The 24005-nt window shown below is 39.9% G+C and overlaps 1 protein-coding gene across 12 annotated transcripts in view; it reads left to right on the top strand.

Moving 5' to 3' along the window:
• Positions 1–24005, top strand: part of hdac4 (histone deacetylase 4) — a 528171-nt gene that overhangs the window by 322551 nt on the left and 181615 nt on the right. For all 12 annotated transcript variants that reach the window (XM_087988782.1, XM_087988780.1, XM_087988779.1 and 9 more), the window contains one exon: positions 12934–13054. In XM_087988782.1, the coding sequence (XP_087844908.1) occupies positions 12934–13054 (121 nt within the window). The remainder of the gene's footprint in view (positions 1–12933; positions 13055–24005) is intronic.

The raw sequence follows: 24005 nt of genomic DNA on the forward strand, positions 1-24005 counted from the left end.
TCATTGGCTGGGAATATTCTGCATGTACCAATGTGTTCCCTTCTCCTGGAAGAATAATAAATATAGTTAGGAATAAGTTTTGCAGGAGAAGTTAAACAATGTGACAGATCACCAGAACTCGAGACTAATTGTTAAGTTGTTCAATATGAATTTTTAATACACTATATGTGATTAGGAACAGAGAGCGAGTGAAGATGAACACCTGGCTGCAGGGCTGCTATAGGAGGGAGGGCTTCAGCTATGTGGATCATTGGGATACTTTCTGGGGAAGTTGGGGCCTGTACAAGAAGGACAGGTTGCACCTGAACTGGAGGGGCACCATTACCCTGGGCGAGAGATTTGCTAGAGCTCTTCAGAACGGTTTAAACTAGTTTGACAGAAGGGTGAGAATCAGAGATATGGATCTGAGGATGGAATAGCTAGTGAACAGCCAGATACAGCATGCAGAGAGTCTGTGAGGAATGAGAGACAGTTGTTAGGACAAAGTTGCAGTCAGTGTGATGAGTTGAAGTATGTCTATTTTAACGCAAGAAGTATCAGGAATAAGGGTGATGAACTTAGGGTATGGATTGGTACTTGTAATTATGATGCTGTGGCTATTACGGAGACTTGAATATCATAGGGGCAGGAATGGTTGTTGGATATTCCAGGGTTTAGATGTTACAAAATGAATAGGGAGGTAAAAGAGGTGGGGAGTGGCATTGCTAATCAGGAATAGTATCACAGCTGCAGAAAAGGAGGTCGTTGAGCAGGGTTTGTCTACAGAGTCATTATGGGTGGAAAACAGAAACAGGAAAGGAGCAGTCACTTTATTGGGAGTTTTCTACAGACACCCCAATAGCAACAGAGACACAGAAGAGTAGATTGGGAGACAGATTTTGGTAAGGTGCAGAAGTAACAGGGTTGTTGTCATGACTTTAACTTCCTCAATATTGATTAGAATCTCCTTAGTTCAAATAGTTTAGATGGAGCAGTTTTTGTCAGGTGTATCCATGAAGGACCCTTGACTGAATATGTAATTAGGCTGACTAGAGGGGAAGCCATATTGGATTTGGTTATTGGCAACAAACCAGGCCAGGTGTCAGATCTCTCCGTGGGAGAGCAATCACAACTACTTGACTTGTACTCGTCATGGAGAGGGATAGGAGCAGATGGTACAGGAAAGTATTGAAGGAGAATTACAGCGCTATTAGGCAGGAACTGAGGTGCCTAAATTGGGAACAGATGTTCTCAGGGAAATGCACAACAGAAGTATGGAGGTTGCTTAGAGAGCAAATGCTGATAGTGCTGGATAGTTTTGTCCTACTCAGGCAAGGAAGGGGTGGTAGGGTGAAGGAAACTTGGGTGACAAGGGATGTGGAACATCTAGTAAAGAGGAAGAAGAAAGCTTACTAAAGGTTGAGGAGGCAAGGATCAGACAGGGCTCTAGAGGGTTAAAAGGTAGTCAGGAAAGAATTGAAGAAGGAGAGCTAGAAGGGGGCATGAAAAAGCTTTAGGGTTAGGATTAAGAAAAACCCTAAGGCATTCTATGCTTATGTGAAGAGCAAGAGGATGGCCAGAGTGAGGGTAGGGCTGTTCAGGGAAAGTGGAGGGAACTTGGACCTGGAGTCGAAGGAGATAGGGGAGGTCCATAATGAATACTTTGCTTCAGTATTCACTACTGAGAGGGACCTTAATGTTTATGAGGACAGTGTGAAGCAGGCTGATATGGTCAAACAGATTGATGTTAAGGAGGAGGATATGCTGAAAATTTTGAAAAGCATAAGGATAGATAAGTCCCTGGGCCATATAGGATATACCCAAGCTTACTGCAGAAAGAGAAGGAAGAGATTGCTGCACCTTGGCGATGATCTTTGTGTCCTCACTGACCACTGGATCATCACCAGATGATTGGAGTGTGGCAAATATTATTCTCTTGTTTAAGAAAGGGAATGAAGATAATCCTGGAAATTACAGATCAGTCAATCTTAGGTGTGTGGTGGGCAAATTATTGAATAGGATTCTGAGAGGGTTTATGATTACTTGGAAAACCATAGTTTGATTAGTGATAGTCAGCATGGCTTTGTGAAAGACACGTCGTGCCTCACAAGCCTTATTGAATTCTTTGAGGATGTGATAAAACACGTTGATAAAGGTAGAGCAGTGAATGTGGTGTACCTGAATTTTAGCAAGGTGTTTGAGCCATGGTAGGCTCATTCAAAAAGTAAGGAGGCATGGAATACAATGAAATTTGGCTGTCTGAATATAGAATTTTCTGGCCCATAGAAGACAGGGGGTGGTGGTAGATGGAAATTATTCAGTCTGGAGCTCGGTGACCAGTGGTGTTCCACAGGGATCTGTTCTGGGACCTCTTCTTTGTGATTTTTATAAATGACTTAGATGAGGAAGTGGAAGGGTGGGTTAGTAAGTTTGCTGAAGACACGAAGGTTGGTGGAGTGGTGGATAGTGTGGCGGGCTCTTGTAGTTTGCAATGGGACATAGACAGGATGCAGAGCTGGGCTGATAAGTGGCAGATGGAGTTCAACCTGGAAAAATGTGAAGTGATTCATTTTGGAAGGTCGTATTTGAATGCCAAATACAGGGTTAAAGGCAGGATTCTTGGCGGTATGGAGCAACAGAAGGATCTTGGAGCCCATGTCCTGTCCATAAATCCTTCAAAGTTGCCACCCAAGTTGGTAGGGTTGTTAAGAAAGCATATGGTGTGTTGGCTTTCATTAGCAGGGGGATTCAGTTTGAGCCGCAAGGTTATGCTGCACCTTTTTAGAGCCCTGATTAGACCACAGAGAATATTGTGTTCAGTTCTAGTCACCTCATTATCGGAAGGATGTGGAAGCTTTAGAGAGGGTGCAGAGGAGATTTACTAGGTTGCTGCCTGGACTGGAAGGCATGTCTTATTAAGTAAGGTTGAGGGAGCTAGGACATTTCTCACTGGAGCAAAGAAGGATGAGAGGTGATTTAATAGAGGTGTACAAGATGCTGAGAGGTGTAGAAAGAGTGAATAGTCAGATTTTTTTCCAGGGCAGAAATGGCTATCACAAGGGGGCATAATTTTAAGGTGATTGGAGGAAGGTTTAAGGGAGATGTCAGAGGTCGGTACTTACACAGAGAGGGGTGGGTGTGTGAAATGCACTACCAGCAGTGGTAGTGAATTCAGATATATTAAGGACATTTTAGCGACTCTTGGATAGGCACATGGATGATAGTAAAATGAAGGGTATGTAGATTAGTTTGATCTTAGAGTAGGATAAAAGTTCGGCACAACATCAAGGGCCAAAGGGCCTGTGCTGTACTGTTCTATGTTCTAAAAAAAAACTCGAAGGTCATTGTGACAAGAGTACTTCATGCAAATCATTGTCAGACTTTTCAGTTCCCTTTCATCCATAGTAACTTCCCAGTTAATTTCTATCAGTAAGAGATTTCCTCTTTCAACAATTTTTTTTAGAATTGAACAGGCTGTTTCCTTTTATCTAAAGATAGTAACCTAGTTTGTCCAGTTTTGTACCGTTGTGTCAAAGTTAGTCATAAGGGTTGATCGTTCCCTTACAGTGCAGACTAAACTTAGCACAAACCTTGAGAATCGGAAGTGGTTGTGGCACTTGAAACTAGTTTGAATATTTATATGTTCAGCATCAAAATTGCACACTTTTCTGTAAGATTTTCTTTCTCAACTCCCAATAGATAAAACAAAGTGACATGTTGATAAGATCAGGGTCTAAAAACGATGTACATATAATGTGTATAAAATCTGTAGAAAGAGACAGCAAATTTTCTTAGCAGCAATTAAATAGAAATATTGCAAATTTCTTCCAGTTATTGCTTATTTAACTTGCATCAATTGCTCCCAGTTCAGCGTAGCTGAAGCAGTAAGCAGAGGTTGTAGCTCATCAAAGCTCCAAAAAAGTTTATTATTATTAGCAACAGGGGACTTCACACTCCACATGTGCAATGTAAGTTTTTAGATAGTGTGGTAGGACTATGGCTTTAAGAGGTGTATTTTCTTCTGGTTTTTTTTAATGAAGATAGGTTGAGATATAGGTTTAAGCAGTCTGCTCCAAAGCTAAGAAAGTAAATAATTTGTAATGTCTTGGAGTTTTTTTTTAAAGGTTGGAACAGTAGAAGCCACCTGAATGGGTGGGGTCAAGCTCCCACAGAACCAAGATTTTTTTTGTTTGGTTTAAGCCTTCAGTAGCAGCTGTAGGAGTGTTGAAGCTGGATGTGGAAGCTCTTATTCCTGCCTTTGGTTACAGCTAAAATCAGAGGTCCTCTTCCTGCTGCTAGAATTGCATGTGAGACAATCTATTTTACTGAATTTGCCTTTGCCACGATTTTGGAACAATTAATTAGTAGTGGTTAATATATATATTATTTTGTTAAGCATTTCGATAGAGTCATGGTTAAGCCAGTTCTTTTATTTTGCCTGTATTCTAATTGGAGTACATGAGTAAAGTGTGTTTTGTTTCAAGCCTGGTAATTTAACCAATCGATTTGCATCCAGAACACAACTTCTTACACTTATCTTTTAAAATAAGAAAAAGTTAGGGTCTAGACTGTCTTCTAAATATATTTTGAGGGGGGTTAGTCGAGACTATATAAAAAAAAATTAGGGGCTCTTGTCAGGATCAAAATCTGTAATTGCAGGTTGAATTTGGGATTATTGGACTCAAAGGCAGTAAGTGGTGAGTTTGGTGTTCTCTTTACAGATGTTAAATTTAGTTGGTTTAAATAGAGTGTGCCTTGTGCAGTAAAGGCTCTTTCAGTTACTAAGAGTTTTCTGAGTTTGGAAGAAGTCACTTTGGGAGTTTTACAGAAAGTGAGCAGGGCAAGGTATTTGGAATTGGCAGAAAAGCTGGAATTGGAGTTGGGCATTGCTGTGCAAAAAGGGGAGACATTTGAAGCAATAGGTTGGCATTTCCGATTGCCAGAAATGCCATCAGAATCATTGGAAATGGCTAGAATTCAATTGTAAGTGAAACAGCTTGAACATAAAAGGGAATTAAACAGTTCAAATTACGAGTAAATGTAGAGGAAAAAGAAAATGAAAGGGTGGCCTTAACAGAAGAAAGAGAGAGTTTTGAACTTCAGGGGTTGGAACTGAAAGCTTAAAGTCGATTTAAAATGGCAGAGATAGAGGTGAAAGGTGAGAGTAGGACAGCGATGGAGATCAATTCCATCGTAACCAAAGACCTGGTCGGGATCTGTTTAAATATGGCCAAACATTGTCTATGTTTGACGAGAAGGATGTAGAAACCTTTCTCATTTCATTTGAAAAGGTAGCTAAATAATTGAAATGGCCGGTGACCATGTGGGTATCGTTGATCCAAAGTTGGTAGATAGAACTAGTGAGGTATTTGCATCACTATCAGATGAGGTATCTGGGGATTATGAGGAGGTGAAAAAAGCCATTTTAAATGCATACAAGCTAGTACCAGAACTCTACAAACAATATTTTAGGAATCTGAGGAGGGAATCTGGTCAAATATACATAGAGTTTGAAAGGATCAAACAAAGTAATTTTGATAGCTCAATAAAGGCATTGAAAAAAAGTCAAACATTTGATGCTCTCCAACATTTATTTTGGAGGAGTTCAAAAATTCACTTCCTGAAGTCATGAGAACTCAGATGGAAGAGCAAAGAGTTAAAACTGCAAGATTAGCAGCAGAAATGGCAGATGATTATGACTTGATTCATAAATCAAAGTTTGGTTTCCAATATCGGTTTTAATCTGAGGAATAGAAATGGGTGAAAAAGAGAAATTCTTAAGTGGAAAGGGAAGAGGAGATCTGATTGAAAATAGTTTACCACAGGGTGAAAAGGAAAACCAAGTAGGGTAAAGAGAAGTAAAAAATCTCAAGCATTTTCACTGTAATAAAGTAGGTCACATGATGTTGCACTGGTGGTTTAGAAAAAGCACTGGGAAGGCATATGTGTGAAAACAGTATGAGTCAGTGAGTTTTGTTGAAATGATGAAGGAAAACCCAGTAGGAGCTAAAAAGCTGCAAAAAAAAGTACAAACTGATCAGAGATTGGTTGAGAAGCAAGTGCTAGATCTCTTTAAATAACTTACTGGCGTGGGCAAGGTTTACTCATGTATGCCAGGAGGATTAGGTAAAGAAATTGAGATTTTAAGAGATAAGAGAACAGGTCAATCTTTGATAAAGAGGTGGTAAGTAATTAAGAAGGAGTATTGCCAGAAAAAATGGTAATATGTGAAATTCACGGTGAGAAGTGTTCCATCATATAAAGTGAGGTTGGAGAGTCTGGCGAAAAGTGATGGTGGAGTGATAGAGAAACTCTCGGTTCCAAAAATAAGGTTTATCCTTGGTAACTATATGGCTGGATCACAGGTGAGAGTGATGCCAACTGTGGTTGAAAATCCAGTGGAAAATCAGGCAACTGAGGTGTTACAGAAAGTATATCTGGGATTTTTCCTGACTGTATGGTAACAAGGTCACAAAGCCATAGGTGGAAACAGGAGGAAAAATCAAAGAGTAAAGTTAACGATGTTCAAATTCAATTATCAGAGACTGTGTTTGATCAAATGCTTGAGAAAAAAACAAGAACATATGGAGGATAAAGTGAATATTTTAAATTTAGAAAGATTGGCTGAATTATAACAGAAGGATGAAAAGCTAAAGCAGTTGTAACAGACAGCTTACACAGAAGAAGAATCTGAATGTATCCCAGAATATTACTATCTTAAAAATGACATCGTGATGAGGAAATGGAGACACTCACGTAATCGGGTGGATGAGAAATGGGTAGAAGTTCATCATTTGGTATTACTGGCGGGTTATAAAAATGTGGTGTTGCAGGTAGCACATGAATAGCAGTAAGAGGCCATTTGGGGGTAAAGAAAACTCAAGCCAAAATATAAAAAATTTTTATTGGCCTGCACTGCAAAAGGATGTAGTTGAATTTTGTTGGACACGTCATACGCCTCAGGTAATTGAAAAACCTCAGGCAGTGATAAAACCAATAACCATAATACCCATTCCCATATTTGAGAAACCTTTTACAAGAGTCTTATTTGATTTCAGGATCCCTATCTAAAACAATAAGTGGCAATCATGATTTGTTGACCTGAATGGATGTGTCTATTAGATTTCCAGAGGCCATTTTGTTACGCAGTATTACGGCTAAAAGGATTGTAGGAGAATGTTCAATTTTTTTTTAACTGGATATCAACAACCAACAGAGATACAATTGAATCAAGGGTTAAATCTACATCAAAATTATTCAAGGAAGTTATAGATAGCTTAAGAATAAAACAATGCAAATCCATTGCATACCATCCTGAATCACATGGAACATTAGATCAGTGGCATCAAACTTTAAAGACCATGTTGAGTGTTTATAGTCAAGACTATCCAGAAGATTAGGATAAAGAAATTCAATTTGTACATCTTGCAATTAGGGATGCACCTAATGAATCAACTAAATTCAGTCCATTTGAATTAGCTTTTGAGCTTGAGGTGAGAGTACCATTTCAATTAATAAATGAGAAATTGATGAATCAGAGTTCAGACACTACATATTTGGACTATGTGTCAAAGTTTAAGAAAAGAATAAATAGAATGGGTGAGTTGGCTAAACAGCATTTAAAAGTAGCACAGCATGTGATGACACAGGAAGCAGGCAAAACTCAAAAATTCATAGTTTTCCTAGTGGAGATAAAGGGTTACTCCCAGTGATAAGTGAACCTTTAAAGACAAGGACTAGCAGGCCTTATCAAATCATAAAGAAAATGAGTGAGGTGAATTATTGATTAGAAACTCAGAAGAGAAGAAATCTGAGTCTGTCATGTGAATATGCTCAAAAGGAATTTTGATAAGGAAGGAAAGCAAAAGGTGAAAGGATTCCTGGTTACAAGAATAATAGAGAGCCATAGAGATGTACAATATGGAAACAGACCCTTCGGTCCAACCCATCCATGCCGACCAGATATCCCAACCCAATCTATTCCCACCTGCCAGCACCCGGCCCATATCCCTCCAAACCCTTCCTATTCATATACCCATCCAAATGCCTCTTTAATGTTGCAATTTTACCAGCCTCCCAAACATCAAAGGCAGTAACTGTGCAGGTTTTATTTTTCTCTCTCTCTCTCTCTCTCTCTCTCCCCCTCTCCCCTGCAATGACCTCACCATGTGCTTCCTTTGTCTGTTCTTCTCCCTTTTAAAACTGCTGTTGTTTTAACTTTTTTTTTCCCCAAAGTTCCAATTCAATGCAACAGCATATAAAACAGTAATTGCTGCTCCTGGAATTTGAGAAAATCACCTCCAGCACCTAAAATAACTCAATAAAGGAGCAGCTGTTACAGCCAGAAAGTTTTCCTGTCCTCCATCTTGGATAACATCAAAGGGACCCTACAAGTTCAGATGATTCTGATATGGCCATTCCTAAAATTAAATTGGATAATGAGGAAGTTCTCAAGAATTGGGATGATTTTTTGAGTTATCTTCCCGAGGAAACTCAAATGATCTGAGAGTTATTGCAATCAGATAGGGAGATACATAGGTATAAGCTAGGAAGTACTAATCTAATTGCACATGATATAGAAATAGGATATTGTTTAATTGGAACTGCATTTCCTATCAGATTTAACCCTCTAAAATTGGAATAGGTTCAAAAAGAGATTGAACACATGCTCAAAGACAATATAATCAAAGTGAGTTGCAGTGAATTGAGCTCGCCCATAGTAATGTTGTCAAAACCGGATGGTACCCAATGATTATGTGTGGCCTACCACTAGGTCAATGCAGTTACAAAATCTGATTCATATCTTATTCCACATTTGGAAGACTGTATTGAGAGGGTGAGACATATGACTTATATTTCTAAATTGGACTTATTCAGAGGCTACTGGCAAGTACCTGTATCTGAAACAGCGAAGGAAATTTTAACATTCAACACTGAATGGACAGTGCTGGTTTAAAGTCATGCCATTTGCGAAGAAAAAAATGCGGCAACCACATTTCACAGACTAACCAATAAAATCATTTTGGGATTACCCAATTATGTGGTGTACATCAACAATCTGGTGAGCTTTAGTTAGAAATGGAAGGATCATTTGGAGCATCTATTGGAATTATTCAATAAAGTGGGGAATCGGGCTTGATGATAAACTTGGATAAGGTGAGTTCGCAAAAGCCCAAATCACATTCCTGGGCCATGTCATTGGACATGGAAAGCTGGCCCCATGGATGTGAAAACAAAGGTTTTTGGAGAGTTTCCCATTTCAACGACAAAGAGGGAAGTACGATGATTCCTGGAATGAGTGGTTTTTATTGGACATTCGTACCAAATTTTGGCAGTGTGGTTGCTCCACAGAATGACTTGTGCAGAAAATTTCAGTGAATGAAGGAATATCAGAAAGCATTTGACAGCTTGAAAGTTGTGTTGCCACTGCCACAGTGTTAGCCACACTTAATTACGCAAAGCCGATGCGAGTGACGTGGGTGTCAGTGCTGTATTCTTGCAAGAAGACAACAAGAAGATAGAAACATCTATTGGCTATTTTTCCAGAAAATTGGACGACCACTAACAGAAATATTCCATGATTGAGAAAGAGACATTGAGTCTGATGTTGACATTCAACAATTCAACATTTATATTGTTAGTAGTGGGCTGAGATAATAGTATATGCAGATCGTAATAATCTTTTTCTAAAAACATAAGTTAGAGTCATAGAGATGTACAGAACGGAAACAGACCCTTCGGTCCAACTCATCCATGCCGACCAGATATCCCAACCCAATCTAGTCTCATCTGCCAGGACCCGGCCCATATCCCTCCAAACCGTTCCTATTCATATACCCAACCAGTTGCCTTTTAAATGTTGCAATTGTACTAGCCTCCACCACAGATAGAATAAATAGACAAAGTCTTTTCCCTGGGGTGGGGGAGTCCAGAACTAGAGGGCATAGGTTAGGGTGAGAGGGGAAAGATATAAAAGAGATCCAAGAGGCAACTTCTTCACGCAGAGGGTGGTACATGTATGGAATGAACTGCCAGAGGAAGTGATGGAGGCAGTAATTTTTTAAAATTCCAGACTATTTAGATGGAATGTATTTTGTAGCCATTCAGTTTGAAAATTATGCACATGGGAGGACAGGAGAATGTAACTGCCAATGCATTGTCACGATTTTCATGAAGGAAGATGGAGGCATTCAGTGGCAGGAAAAATTAGACTGAGCTGGACTATAGTAGTGAATGTTTGCATGCTTAGAGTTAATGTAATGTATATGTATTGTAGTATACGAATAACATAAGACTAAAGGTTTTTAAAAAAGGCAGCCATGTTTGTATATTGATTTTTTTTTAAAAGAGGGAAGGTTGGTGATACTATGGTTTTAAGAGATGTATTTTGTCCTTTTTTTTTAAATGAAGATAGGTTGAGACAAGTGCTGAGCAGACTGCTCCAAAGCCCATAAAGTTAACAGTTTGACAGGCCTTGGGTTTTTTTTTTAAAGTTGGAATAATAGAAGTAGCCTGAATGGGTGTGATCAGGCTCTTACAGAATCAGGATTTTTTAAGCTTTACCCTTCAGTAGCAGTTGCTGGTGTCTTGTAGCTGGATGTTTAAACGTATTCCTGTCCTGTTGTAGCTAAAAGCTGGGGTTATCATCCTGCTCCTAGAATTGCATGTGAGAAAATCTACTGAATTTGCTTTTGCTAAGGGTGTGTTTATGAGATGTTACTATAGTGGAACAGTTAATTAGTGGTTTATGTGTATGTGTGTGTATTTTTTTTAAGATTTCGATAGAGTTACGGTTAAGCTAATGTTGCTTTTGTTTTGTCTGTAGTTTAATTATAGTCAATATGTGTTTTGTTTCAAGCCTGGTAGGTTGACCAATTGAATTGCATCTGGAATGCAACACCTTATATTTACCTTTTAAAATAAGAAAAAAGTAGGGTCTAGACTGTCTTAATATATTTTGAGGGGGTTTGGTCTGGTCCAAAACAATAGATATGCTGAAAGGGAAATGAGATAGGAAACCTTCATTTGGGATGTACAACATTCAGGGAATGCAATTCCAGGGATGTTTTAACTGAGGCAGTCGATCCGCTACAGTAACCTCAAAGACCATTAGGTGAAGAGGTTTAAAATTAAACCAGTTAATTTAAAGTGCTTCTTCTAATGTTTTTCTTTGAAGAGGCATCACTTCATATTTTCTGCATTAAATTTTTCCTGCTATGTGTCTGATAATTTCTACCAATCTGAGCCCTCCTGAAGCCTGTTACTATCATTGACACTGTTTACTACATTTCCAGTCTTTGTGTCACCAGTAAACTTTGAAATTATGTCCAAATTAATGTCATTAATATGTATCAAAAAGGCTAGTGGTCCTAATACCTATTACTAGGCAACACCACTGTTTGGATTTCCTGATATGACATACAATTGATCGTATTGCCCTTTGCTACCTGTTACTTTATTTCTAATTTTTGCTGTCATTTCCCTTTAATATCATGTGTGTACATTTGCTAACAAGTATATTCTGTGACACTCATGCAAAACACCTTCTGAAAGATGCTTTTTAGTCAGGATTTTACTTAAAATATAAGGTTTGTAACTTTTTAAAAATTATGCATGTCTGTGTAGACTGTTAGCAAAACAAGAGTCAAGATTAGAGTAGAGCTGGAAAAGCACAGCAGGTCAGATCAGGAAATGCCGATTTTCCTGCTCCTCGGATGCTGCCTGACCGGCTGTGCTTTTCCAGCACTACTCTAATCTCCAGCATCTGCAATACCCACTATCACCCTATTAGCAAAATAATATTCAGTATGCTGACACAGTGTTATGCTTTCTTGTCTCTATTACAGCTATTCTACGTGATCCCTAGTTGGTGAATAATTGAAACCGAGTTGCTGTTTCACACTATATGCAGTTGTGGATCCAAATGATTCACTTTATGAGCTAGCAAGAGCCAGTTCTATTTTGGTATTGGTGTTTTGCTGCAGGTTAAGTCATTTATCCAGAGATTTTTGTTATGTATGCAGTCAAGCAACCTGCCTCTTCCTATGATTTGTCATGCATTCCATGAATGAGACCAAGTCTATAGCATGGACAAGTATAAAATTAAACTTTTTTCTTCTGTCTCTAAATATCCTAAAACTGCTAATTATTACACAAACTTCATAGACTAATTATTTACAGTAAATATCTTCCTGAAGGAAGCTCTCATTCTGAGGTAGCTGCTGCAAAAGTCAATAATGGTGCACAGAGTAGAATGAAAATAGCAAATTGGATGATAAAAGGTCTAATTCTTTTCATACTAGATGGTACTACATGGTACTTTCTTGGGCACTCGGCTGCTCTTGATCATTGGTTTCAGGTGGTCACTTGAAGACTGACTTAACGGAGTCCCCATTCAATTCACTAAAATTCTTTGCGCCTTCTCAAGATCATCATTACCCTGTGAAAAATGCTCTGCCAACAGCAGTGTGGCAATGGAACTTGCAGCTCTAAGGCTTGAACATGCTAAGAAAACAGCAGCTAGATATATTAAGATATTCAGTTACTTTGTGAGCAATTACCTTTTGATGCAAGTTGTGACTAAAAGTTAGACTAACATTTTGAGTAAGATAGTGACAGTGAAAACTCTGCAGTCAATGAATCAGCGGCACTTAGATCTTGTGACTAGGGAGGAGGCTGCGGTTGCTGGAGGTCCCTGGGTGGAAATGAACTCAGTGATATGAATTTTATTCGCTCCATGGATGAATCTCACAATTTGAACTTGTTGTGTGGATTGAACATGATTACTCCATAACAGTGAGCTTGCAGGCTATTTGGCTATAGAGATATCACTCTTATCTATGAAGTGAATAAAATGCCCACTTTACTGCAGAACATTTGCTACATAATCTGCTTGTTCTAAAATTTTGAACCCTGTGATAACCTGGAACTTACATTTGTCTGCATGTATTTTAGGTGCAGTAGCAAGTACAGAAGTGAAATTGAGACTTCAGGAGTTTGTCCTGAATAAAAAGAAAGCCGCAGCACACAGGGCAATAAATCATTCCATTCCAAATGACCCAAGATTTTGGTACGGGTAAGTGTATCTGATAAGAAGCATTAATGTGATAATGTTTTTATTGACATTTTTACAGCCAGCTCAAACATCTGGTGTGCAGATACCCATTTTAATTAAAGATTTCCAAAGCAAGCCACTGAATAATCCACACAAGTAAGCATTTTGCTTGTCTTATACACGATACAAATCATCTCTTCAAAATTAATTCTCCCCTTTTCTCCCTTGCATTCTCTGGTACTTGTGAATTTCTGTATTGGGGGTTCGCAGGTACTTTGGGAGATATAGAAGTGGGGATTTTAGAGCAATGAAATTGGGACAGAGTTCAGAAAATTAGGATGTGTGTGCTTTCTTTCCTCATTCACTGACTTTTGAAAGGCTTCTTCTTTGCCAACTTTCTTTTCCTTCCTCCTCTTCTAAATTCTGTGTCCTATGATCCTGCCCCACTACCTACCTGATGAAGGAACAGTGCCTAGAAAGCTAGTACTTCCAAATAAATCTGTTGGTCTATAATCTAGTGTTGTGAGATTTTGAAACTGTCCACCCCAGTCCAAAACCAGCTCCTCCACATCAGGGCTATTTAAAATGAACTTAGGGCTCTCTCTAACTCCTGGTGTATGTCTGTTGTATGAACAACAGTGGTAAAATGGAGAGATTTATGTGCTTTGCTGAGATTAATCTATCTTTTTGTTAAAATAAAATTTGTACAACATGCATGTCTAAGGGAGTTTTCTTTTTCTTTTGACCAAGACACACAACCTCTATGATCAGCTAGCATTTTCTATTGGAATTAGCTGTCCTAGTTCAGCTTTGTTTATGCCTTATGCTTATCTCCAAAAATGGAAATCATAAAACAAACGTTAATGAAACAAGAACAAATGTGGATTAACAGACCATAGTAAATAAATGTTCTGATTGCTTAGTCATTCAAGAAAAATGATTTGCAGGAATATTATTAATACTTAGATATTAAAGTGCCATCTCAAGTCAGAACTTCTTTCTCAGGCTTTCATGGTAATATGAAAATTCCTATTCCACAAAGCTCATGGCAGATTTCTCATGGCTCTCGTTGTACCTGGAGTTTGGACTTTGTTTGCCACAGGCAATTTTTCAGAAGACTACTTATTCTGACAATGAGCAGATGTACAAATACCACTTAAAATGTATCAGACCCTGTGGTAGACAGATTCAATTATTTTTTTTGTTTTGCTGCTGAGCTTTATTTTAACTAAGCATGGCTTTTAAATTGTTTTAGTCTCTACGCATTATTCTGGTAACATATTTTTGGCTTTTCTTGCAAGTATGTAATGATCTAAAATCATTGCTGAAAGAATGATGGAAGGACATTCCATCATAACTTTCAAAAACCAATTGAATATTTATTTGACAAAGAGAGAGTGCACAGCCACGAAGAAAGATCGAGAGAGTGAGTCTAAATGGATAGCTCTTTTAAAGAGGCAGGATGTGCTTTTTTTGTTAAATGGCCACCCTTTCAGTGGTAAAGAAGTTATAAACATGGTTGGCATTCTACAAGCTACCCATAAATTGACACCACATCTACGCTGTTCATGGCACATAATATGGGCTCAAGTTGGGCTCACAATGGCCTTTTCCATTACCACAACGAACCACAGTGCAAATTGCAGGAACAATGCCTCATCTTCTGTCTGGGTAGCCTACAGCCTGGAGGACTCAATATTGAGTTCTCCAATTTCAAATAACCTCCCTCCCCATCCCCCAACGCTCTTCCCAGCCCCTCCCCCTCCCTGCCACCAACCAGATTCATTCCTCCCATTGACAAACCAGGTCATGCCCTCTACTTGTACTCACCCATCCCCACTTCACTATCCTGTCCTCACCACCCCCTTTATCTGAATATCCACCCCAGTCCTGAAGAGCTCACAATGCTACTTTGTTGCTCTGAGCACAAGACAAGGGTTTTGGCAGGAAACATGAGCTATATAACAAAGGGACAAACTCCCTAATCGATCATCAAATAATCTTACACTGAATCCAGAGGGATGGCTCATAGCGGAACAGTAAAATTACTGGTTCATTAAGGGATACTGATAGAGAATATAAAAAGGAGAGCTTTGCCTTGCATTTAACCTAAACTCAACAGTGGCAGTAACAGTTGAATAAATCTACTTTGTTTCCCAGCCACACTGTCCATTTGCTTCAACAACACAAATAGCAGAGTGGCTATGTTGCTGCACGAGAAATCCAAAAGCTTGGACCAATAATTTCATCAAGTCAGCTGGGGAATTTAAACAGTTCATTAAATAAATGTGAAATATGAAAAGTTGGTATCAGTAATAGCAACTGTGTAATTACTAGACTGTCATAAAAGTCTATCTGGTTCACTAAGGTCCTATTCTTCTAGCTCCTCCCCTAGCAAGCTGTTCCAGTACAGCTACAACAGTGACCTAATCCAACAATGAGAAAAATTGCCCAGTTATATCCTGTCCACAAATGGCAGAACAAATCCATTGACCAATTACCATTCGTATGTCTATTTTCAAACATAAACAACGTGATGGAGTGGGTCATCGATAGTGACTCCAGCAGCAGTTGCAAAGGAGTAATATGCTCACTGCTCATTTTATGTTCCTCCATGGCTACTCAGCTCATGACCTCATAATGACCTTGGTCTAAGCATGAGTACAAGAACTCTAGAGGAGAGCTGTGTGTGACTGCCTTTAATATCAAAGAAAACCAGGGGAAAACCTTCTGCTGGTTAGACTTGTATCTCGAATAAAAGGTAGGTAATTGTTAAGATTTTTGGAGGCTAATCATGTCAACCTCAGGAGTTCTTCAGGGTAGTTTCCTAGGCCCAACTATCGTCAGCTACTCCCTCGGTGGCTTTCCTTCCATCATAAGGTCAGAAGTGGGAATGTTCACTATTGATTGCACAACATTTGTGACTCCTCAACTTCGGAAGCAGTCTGTGAAAATCTGTGAACATATACAGCAAAATGTGGACAACATCAAGGCTTGGGCTGATAAATGGCAAGTACAAGTGGTTGACAAATGTTCAACTTAGGGACACTTGTACTTATGAATCAGATCCTGTACAGTGGTGTATTAATATTAATATTGGGGAACTGATGCCTAGAGGTATAATCACTGGACTGTTAATCAAGAGACCCAGATAATGTTCTGAAGACCCAGGTTCAAATCCTGTTTTGGCAGATGTGAAATTTGAGTTCAACAAAAAAATCTGGCATTAAAAGTCTAATGATGACTAGAATCCATTGTTGAAAAAAACCCATCTGGCTCACTAGTATCCTTTAAGGAAGGAAACTACCATCCTTATGTGGTCTAGAAACAATACAAAAACTGCAGAAGCTGGAATCCAAAATAGACGAGCAGGAGGCTGGATGAACACAGCAAGCCAGGCGGCATCAGGAGGTGGAGAGGGTTTGGGTAACCTGTCTTCAGGACTGGGGATGAGTGTGGGTGGAGCTGCAGATAAAGAGGATGGCGTGGGCAGGGTAGTAAACTGGGGATAGGTGAAGACAGGTATGAATCCATCCTTGGCCTTTTCCATTACCACAACGAACTACAGTGCAAATTGCAGGAACAATGCCTCATCTTCTGTCTGGGCAGCCTACAGCCTGGAGGACTCAATATTGAGTTCTCCAATTTCAAATAACCTCCCTCCCCATCCCCCAACGCTCTTCCCAGCCCCTCCCCCTCCCTGCCACCAACCAGATTCATTCCTCCCATTGACAAACCAGGTCATGTCCTCTACTTGTACTCACCCATCCCCACTTCATTATCCTGTCCTCACCACCCCCTTTATCTGAATATCCACCCCAGTCCTGAAGACGGGTTACACCAGAGATGTCGACTTCTACACCTCCTGATGCTGCCTGGCTTGCCGTGTTCTTCAGACTCCTGCCTGTCTATCCTTATCTGGTCTGGCTGACATGTGATCCAGAGCCACAGCAATGTGGTGGACTCTTAATTGTGCTCCAGACAATTAGGGATGGGCAATAAATGCTGGCCTCGCCAGTGACATCATCCCATGAATGAATTTTCAGAAATTTCAAGATGCAACATACAATCTAACATTTGCCTGTAGTTACAAATGACTGTTTTATATTGTACTGTATTGTATTACGACTTGTTAACAAATCCGCTTACGAACACTTTGAAGAACAGAACCCATTCTTAACCTGGGACTGCCTGTAACATTCACACCACAAATGTCAGGCAATGATCATCTATTGTCCCACTGATGTTCAATGATGTTCCCATTGTTGAATCCCCCACTATCAACATCCTAGAGGTTACTACTGACTAGGGACTGAATTGAACCGGGCGTACAAATACGGTAGTTACAGGGGCAGGCCAGAGCCTAGTAATTCTGCAGCAAGTAACTTGCTGCCTGCCCCCAAATGTCTGACTGTCATCTACAAGGTGCCAATCCGGAGTATGTGATGAAATACTTTCCACTTGCCTGGATGAATACAGCTCCAACATTCAGAACCAAGTCTCCCACTTGGTTGGCACCCCATTCTCCCTTCACCATCAATGCAGTGACACAATCTACACACAAGATGCACATAAGCAAAATGCACTGCAGCAACTCACCATGGCTGCTACAACAGCATCTTCCAAACTTGCGACCTCAACCACCTAGTAGGATTTGATTCACAGATGCATGTGAACACCACCACCTGCAATTTTCCTGCTAAGCCACACCATCTTGACTTGAAAATACATCTCCACTGTTATGGAATCAAAATCCTGGAACTCCCTTCCTAACAGCACTGTGGGTATCCCGATCCCCAAGATTGAAATAGTTCAAAAAGGCAGCTCACCTCCATCTTTTCTAGGGCAGTAAATACTGGCCAAGCCTAAGATGCCCAGATCCAGTGAGTAATTTTTTTTTTAAATTTCTATCTGTTTAAAATGTATTTGGGTCTTAATATCCCTCTGAAATGGTCTAGCAAGCACTCAACGGAAAGGTTTTCAAGGAGTTCAGTTAGAGCTGACACTGTCAGTGTTGCCCATGATCTGTGAATGAATGAGAAATAAAAATGCCATCAAAATGATAGTTTTGAAAGGGAATAACTTGAGAACTAAATCTTGGAGTATTAAATGTAAACCCCAGGTGAAATAATTCCTTAAGATGTCAGTATGCCGTGACGAAGTTTCCTTTTATTTGCACATGAACAGTCCTTGACTTTGACGCTTAATGAGGCGGTACCAGGTACCAGAGTGTCAGTATCTCTGACACTCACCCTTTTTATATACCATCCACAATCAGGGAATTCATTTTGAGGTCCAACTGGTTTCCTCGATACAATCACTACATTCCTCCCCCTCTGAGTCAGAGCATATAAGTCAGTGCTTTTTATTTGGAGAGACTCATGGGGCATTTCAGCACTGGGTTAGGTTCCTCCAACTTGGTGTCAGATATACACAGGAGCCTGCTTTTTGCACTAGGAGCTCCTCAGTAGAATTTCAGTCTCCCCTTCTTGCAACTAAGGCGTCAGGGCAACTACTTCCATCATGTCCATCTCGGATTCAGTGAACTCGACAATGCTTGATGGGTTTCGGCAGCATTTCTGAATGTTCTGAGAGGCAGGGCAAATTTTGCTTTTGTGGCTTTCATGCGGTACACATGCTCATTCAGGATGATTACATCTACCCGAACTTTATACATCACTGGTCCTAACCTCGTGTCAAGCATGCCTCTTAGCCATTCAGGACTATTTCCAAATTCAGTGATACACCAGACTTTGACCCTTGTATCAAATTGTTGCTCTCATCTGGAAAAGTCTGGTATCCAGCATTGAAGTAATGGAATTCCTAATGCTATTTCACCCTCTCCTTCCAAAACTGGAACAACTGGATCTTTTGGTGTCCAGAGTCTGATATTGTCACTGGTGACTGGGAGCAAGTCCAGAAAATTTAATATCATTACAGTCTCTACTGTTGGAGTTCTGTAATATTAAAGAGTTAATTTGCTTTGCTGACCTACAGGAAATTGGATGTCCGAGTCTAGGTGGAGAATGCCTCCGAGTTACAGATAGATCGTAGGGAATTTACATTCCCATCCCTTGCTATTCAGAACCATTTACATGGCCATCTACTATTCAGAGATGATTTAAATTTGCAGCATCATCCGGTTCAAAATAAATAAGAACATTGCAGTTGGAATTTTGACCACTCCCTGTAGTTTAAAAAAAAGATTCACAACATTAAAAGATGATTTCAATTACATTGTTTCTGGAGATGATTAGGTCACTGCATTGTGTCTTGGGTGGCATGTGACTGTGAAGGTGTGACTGGGGGGTTGTCTTGTAAGCATCACTGACTGTGATGTAAGATTTTGTATAAAGGAAGGACTGGTTCCTTTGTTCAGAGAGACCTCTCAACACGCTTCACTAGCATGGTGAAGAGTGTTTAGAGTTTCTCCAAAGTTTGTACTGTATTTGCTTAATAAAATTTGGTTGTTCATAGAAGTTGACGTGTTGCAGTTGCATCAAGTGTGTAAGAATCTCAAAAAAAAAGAACTTGACAGTACCACAGATGGTGTATCTGCCAGTGAGAATGGCTCAATGCATCCACATTCAGTAGTTGGCCTCCTGGACAGTGTTCTAATTTGTAATTATAAGCACTTAGTATTGGAGCCCACCATTGAATGCAGTCCAGAGCTATGGGGGAGACACAGCCTTATCGTTTTTAAGCAGAAGTAGTAGGGGTCTATGGTCCATTATTATTACAAATTTATATCCATAACGGTATTGGTGGAACTTCCTAAACCTGAACCTGAGTCTTGGGATCATGTGTGCTAATACCTTAGAGGGTGATAGTTGTTTCTTGACTTCATTGAAAATTAGGGGTTGTCTATGCAACCATTTCCAAAGTTGACCCTTTAAGAGTTGAGTTGAGAGTGTGGTGCTGGAAAAGCATAGCAGGTCAGGCAGCATCTGAGGAGCAGGAGAATCGGCATTTCAGGCAAAAGCCCTTCATCAGGAATTACAGTGGTTTGCCTACCCAGGTCATGAAGAAAATTTTACTTGTTTGGCCAAGGCTTGGTTTTGTTTTGGGGTGTTACTGTTGACTGAGCTAGAGACCCTCTGTGCAGGAAATGTCCTGAGTGAGGCTATGCAATTGCTTGCGCTCAAGTGGTGTTCCCCAAGCTCAGTCAGACTGGCGAGGGTGTTCACTTCCATCGGAGTACCCTGCAACTCGTTAGCTCCACTTGTCACAGTGATGAAGCCAGCTGTAGCATCTGTTTGATGTTTAGTTGGCCTTCAACTAAACATCAAACGTCAACATTTTTACATACTTATATCATTAATCTCACATACCAAACCATCTCTGAGCATCTCATTAAGGGTTAGATTAGATTACTTACAGTGTGGAAACAGGCCCTTCGGCCCAACAAGTCCACACCGACCCGCCGAAGGGCACCCACCCAGACCCATTCCCCTACATTTACCCCTGCACCTAACACTACAGGCAATTTAGCATGGCCAATTCACCTGACCTGCACATTTTTGGAGTGTGGGAGGAAACCGGAGCACCCGGAGGAAACCCACGCAGACACGGGGAGAATGTGCAAACTCCACACAGTCGGTCGCCTGAGGCGGGAATTGAACCCGGGTCTCTGGCATTGTGAGGCAGCAGTGCTAGCCACCGTGCCGCCCACAAAGTTTATTCAAAGTCACAGGCTTCTGTCAGTCATCTTAACATAGTCAAAAATCTCAATACAGATTCCCCTGGTTCTCACATTACGAGTAAAAACTATAGCACCTCAAAATTAGAAAATGCTTGGGGCCATAAAATTCCTTAACTATGTCCATCAATTCTTGAAAGGTTTTAGTATCCGTTGCCTCAGGGAATATTAGGTTCCTGATGACAGGAAAAGCTGCAGCTCCTCAGGCTGTCAGGAGAATTACTCATTGTTTTTTTGTCTGCCACAATGTCATTTGTCTGTCCTCAACAGCAAGTTCGAACAGGTCAAGCTTCCTGAACAAAGAAATGCTGTAAGAAATGGTTGCCCGAACTCAAAGGCAACTGTTACAAAAGAGTTTCTTCAGGATTGTGCTTCACTGCCTCATTCAGAGTCAGATATCAGAGTGTCTATATTGCTGACATTTACTGTCGTTTTTGTCAGCCAGGGTTCTCTGGAGTTGTCATTCTGATCTAATCGGGAACTTGTATTCTTTGAAGTCCAGCTTGCTGACTTTGGTACAATCACCATACCAGGTTAATTCTTCAAAGTGGGCAACACATGCCAGCTGCAATTGAGTTATAAAGTCCATAGGTTTCTTTCCATGGTGCATTAACCTTTAATATAGTAGTATGTCGTCAGTAGCTAACCTTCCTTCTCAAAATTATTTCCAGCAGAATGGATGTCAGTTTGCTAATTCCTTGCCATTGATTCTCAATTATTTAAATTGAATATTCAGAGTTGACACTTTAAACTAGCTCATCTATTTCTTCTTCTTGAACTACAGAACATCTCCCACACCCATTGCTTTCTGACTTGTAACAGGAGTCAGTTGAAAAGGACTTGACATGTATTACTGTAATCACTCAAAGGTGACTGCTCACTTTGCACTCTTAGCAGATAATAATATTCGCAGGATGGATTCTTGTCAGCTGCTTGGAGAGCCTGAGAGACCTTTGCTACCTTTTCCAGGAAAGGTCTACTGAACCACACACTGATCAAACAATGTTGAGACCACTATTAGGCTTTCTGCCAGAATCACGATCTGGTGGGGAGGAGTCCTGCTTAGCAAGAGCTACCAGCTAATCAAAGACTGATGGTTCTTACACTCAGCAATATCACAGGAGTAGTTGACCCATCAGGTCCATCAATTGAAGGCTGAGACTCTTAATTAGCCACTTAATGGCCTCAACTGACAGCAGGAGTGGAAGGTTCACCATGGACATTTCTGACCAGAACATAATCCTGCAGGAGGCAAGAAGATGATGGGAATTGGGTATGTCACTACCCCTCCTAAGTGCCCATCTTGCTTCCAAACACACTGCAGGAGCTGAAGATTCCATTCACAATTAAGAATCTTAAATAAAAGCAAAGTACTGTGGGTGCTGGAGATCTGAAACGAAAAGAGAAAACACTGGAGAAATTCAGCAATTCAGGCAGCATTTGTGGAGTGAGAAACGTTTAAGGTTTTGAGTCCAATTTGATGCTTCTGTAGAACTTAAGGAATGGGATCTTAAGATCTGCACAGTTTTTGAAATACATTCCCTGCACATATTATCACTTCCTTGGAATGCTCATATAAATAGTACCTCAAATCTGTTGCTGTCTTTTATCCTCTTTGTTTTAGGATCCAAACTAAAATTTCTAAAACTGAGAAGTGAGGATTTAGGCATCAACTGAGGTTGCATATCAAAAAAGCATTCAACTAATTTCAGTTTTTACAACATAACTCTTTCTTTTTGCTCATGACCATACATTACAGAGAACAGCACAAAGTCTGTTTCCAGTTTTGCTGTTCTTTGTCAAGTCGACTGTAACACAACACTCCTTTTGGCTTCCTGATTTGCTTTTCCTTTTTTTTTGTCCCTGTTTTCAACCTTATTTGTTTTTTGAGCCACAGACTTTGGGGTTTCTTTTAGGTTTATTTGATTTCCTTCAGTTTCCTTTCCTGAGGCCTAGATATGTCTTACCTAATGATTCCAGTGTACCAGTCACCCTGCCACAACTCAAAAGTGACTGCTGTTCTTGTGTAATCCCAGATGAATGTTGGAATATTGCTCAACTGAATGTGACATCAAAACTAATCTCCATTTTATCAATAAATACTGGACAAACTTGTGCTTTTTGAGTAAATTGACAAATGATCAAGATGACTTTTGGTTGCTTTCTCCCCCTCCTCCTCCCATCAACACCCCGTACCCCCACCCCAACCACCACTACCACCAAAAAGCAGTCTGGAACCATTTAGTGCCCTTATTCCTGCTGAGAGCAACCAGGATGCGTTTCTGATTCAATTCTATTCTGATCAGTGTATTTAATGACTATTCTTTCAGAGAACTGTGACTCTTTTGGTTATATTGATCTTCATTGGTACCTCTGTATGCATTGGTACTGAGCTGACTGATTCTGGAGATCAGTACCTTAACCACTATACCTTCACTTCATAATGTTGTCACACGCAACTTGCACTTGTGTGCCGTGATGTTTGTCCCAGTTTGTCAAACAATAGAAAACAGGCTCTTAAACAGAAATGGAGAAAAGTTTCAGTGTTATAAGGCAAGGATAAATTTTCAAATATCTTTTCCAGAAAGTCATCAGGGACATACTGTGCCAAATGTGACCCCCTCTGTGTTGTATGTTTCAATGTTGATTTGGCCATCAAGCCTACTGAGAAAGCAACAGCAATTCACACAAATATGAGGCTTCAGTTTAATAAAAGTTAGATTACTAATGCTAAGGTACAGCATCTAAAAGTTCATGAATTAGTAAATGACTCTCTATTTTTAAAAATGTAGATGATGGGAGGTTTCACAAAAAAAAATCATTGTTAATAATTTTGAAGCTGAAGAACTAATTTGAGAATGTGCTTCCTTTTATACCTGTTCATAAAAACAAACTGACCATTTGTTTTCTGGTGAATAGAAGGTGCCAATTACCTCTAATTAGAAACATGGTTAGCTATCTAATTGAGAGATAAGTGTAAGGAATTCTGAATTAATATAGAGTAGACACGTTCATTTAGCTGAATTACACCAGTTCATTGCTCTTTAAATTATGTCATCATTACTCACTGTTTAGAAAGGGAATTGTACTCTTGGGGAAGACACAGTACTTTCAATGTAGTTTTTCTTTCAAAAATGCTTCATTAAATAAAAAGAGAAAATATAGTTGAAAATGTCAGTTTGATCTAAGATAGTCCTGTCTTGACAAAAACAGAAAGCTCGCAGCTTGGCTTTTTCCCACCACCACCTCTCTGCTGGGTACTTTATGGATCTG

Source organism: Chiloscyllium plagiosum, unplaced genomic scaffold (genome assembly GCF_037043375.1).
Source record: "Chiloscyllium plagiosum isolate Xiang-an unplaced genomic scaffold, Cpla_swu_hap1 HiC_scaffold_7, whole genome shotgun sequence".
Lineage (NCBI taxonomy): Eukaryota > Metazoa > Chordata > Chondrichthyes > Orectolobiformes > Hemiscylliidae > Chiloscyllium > Chiloscyllium plagiosum.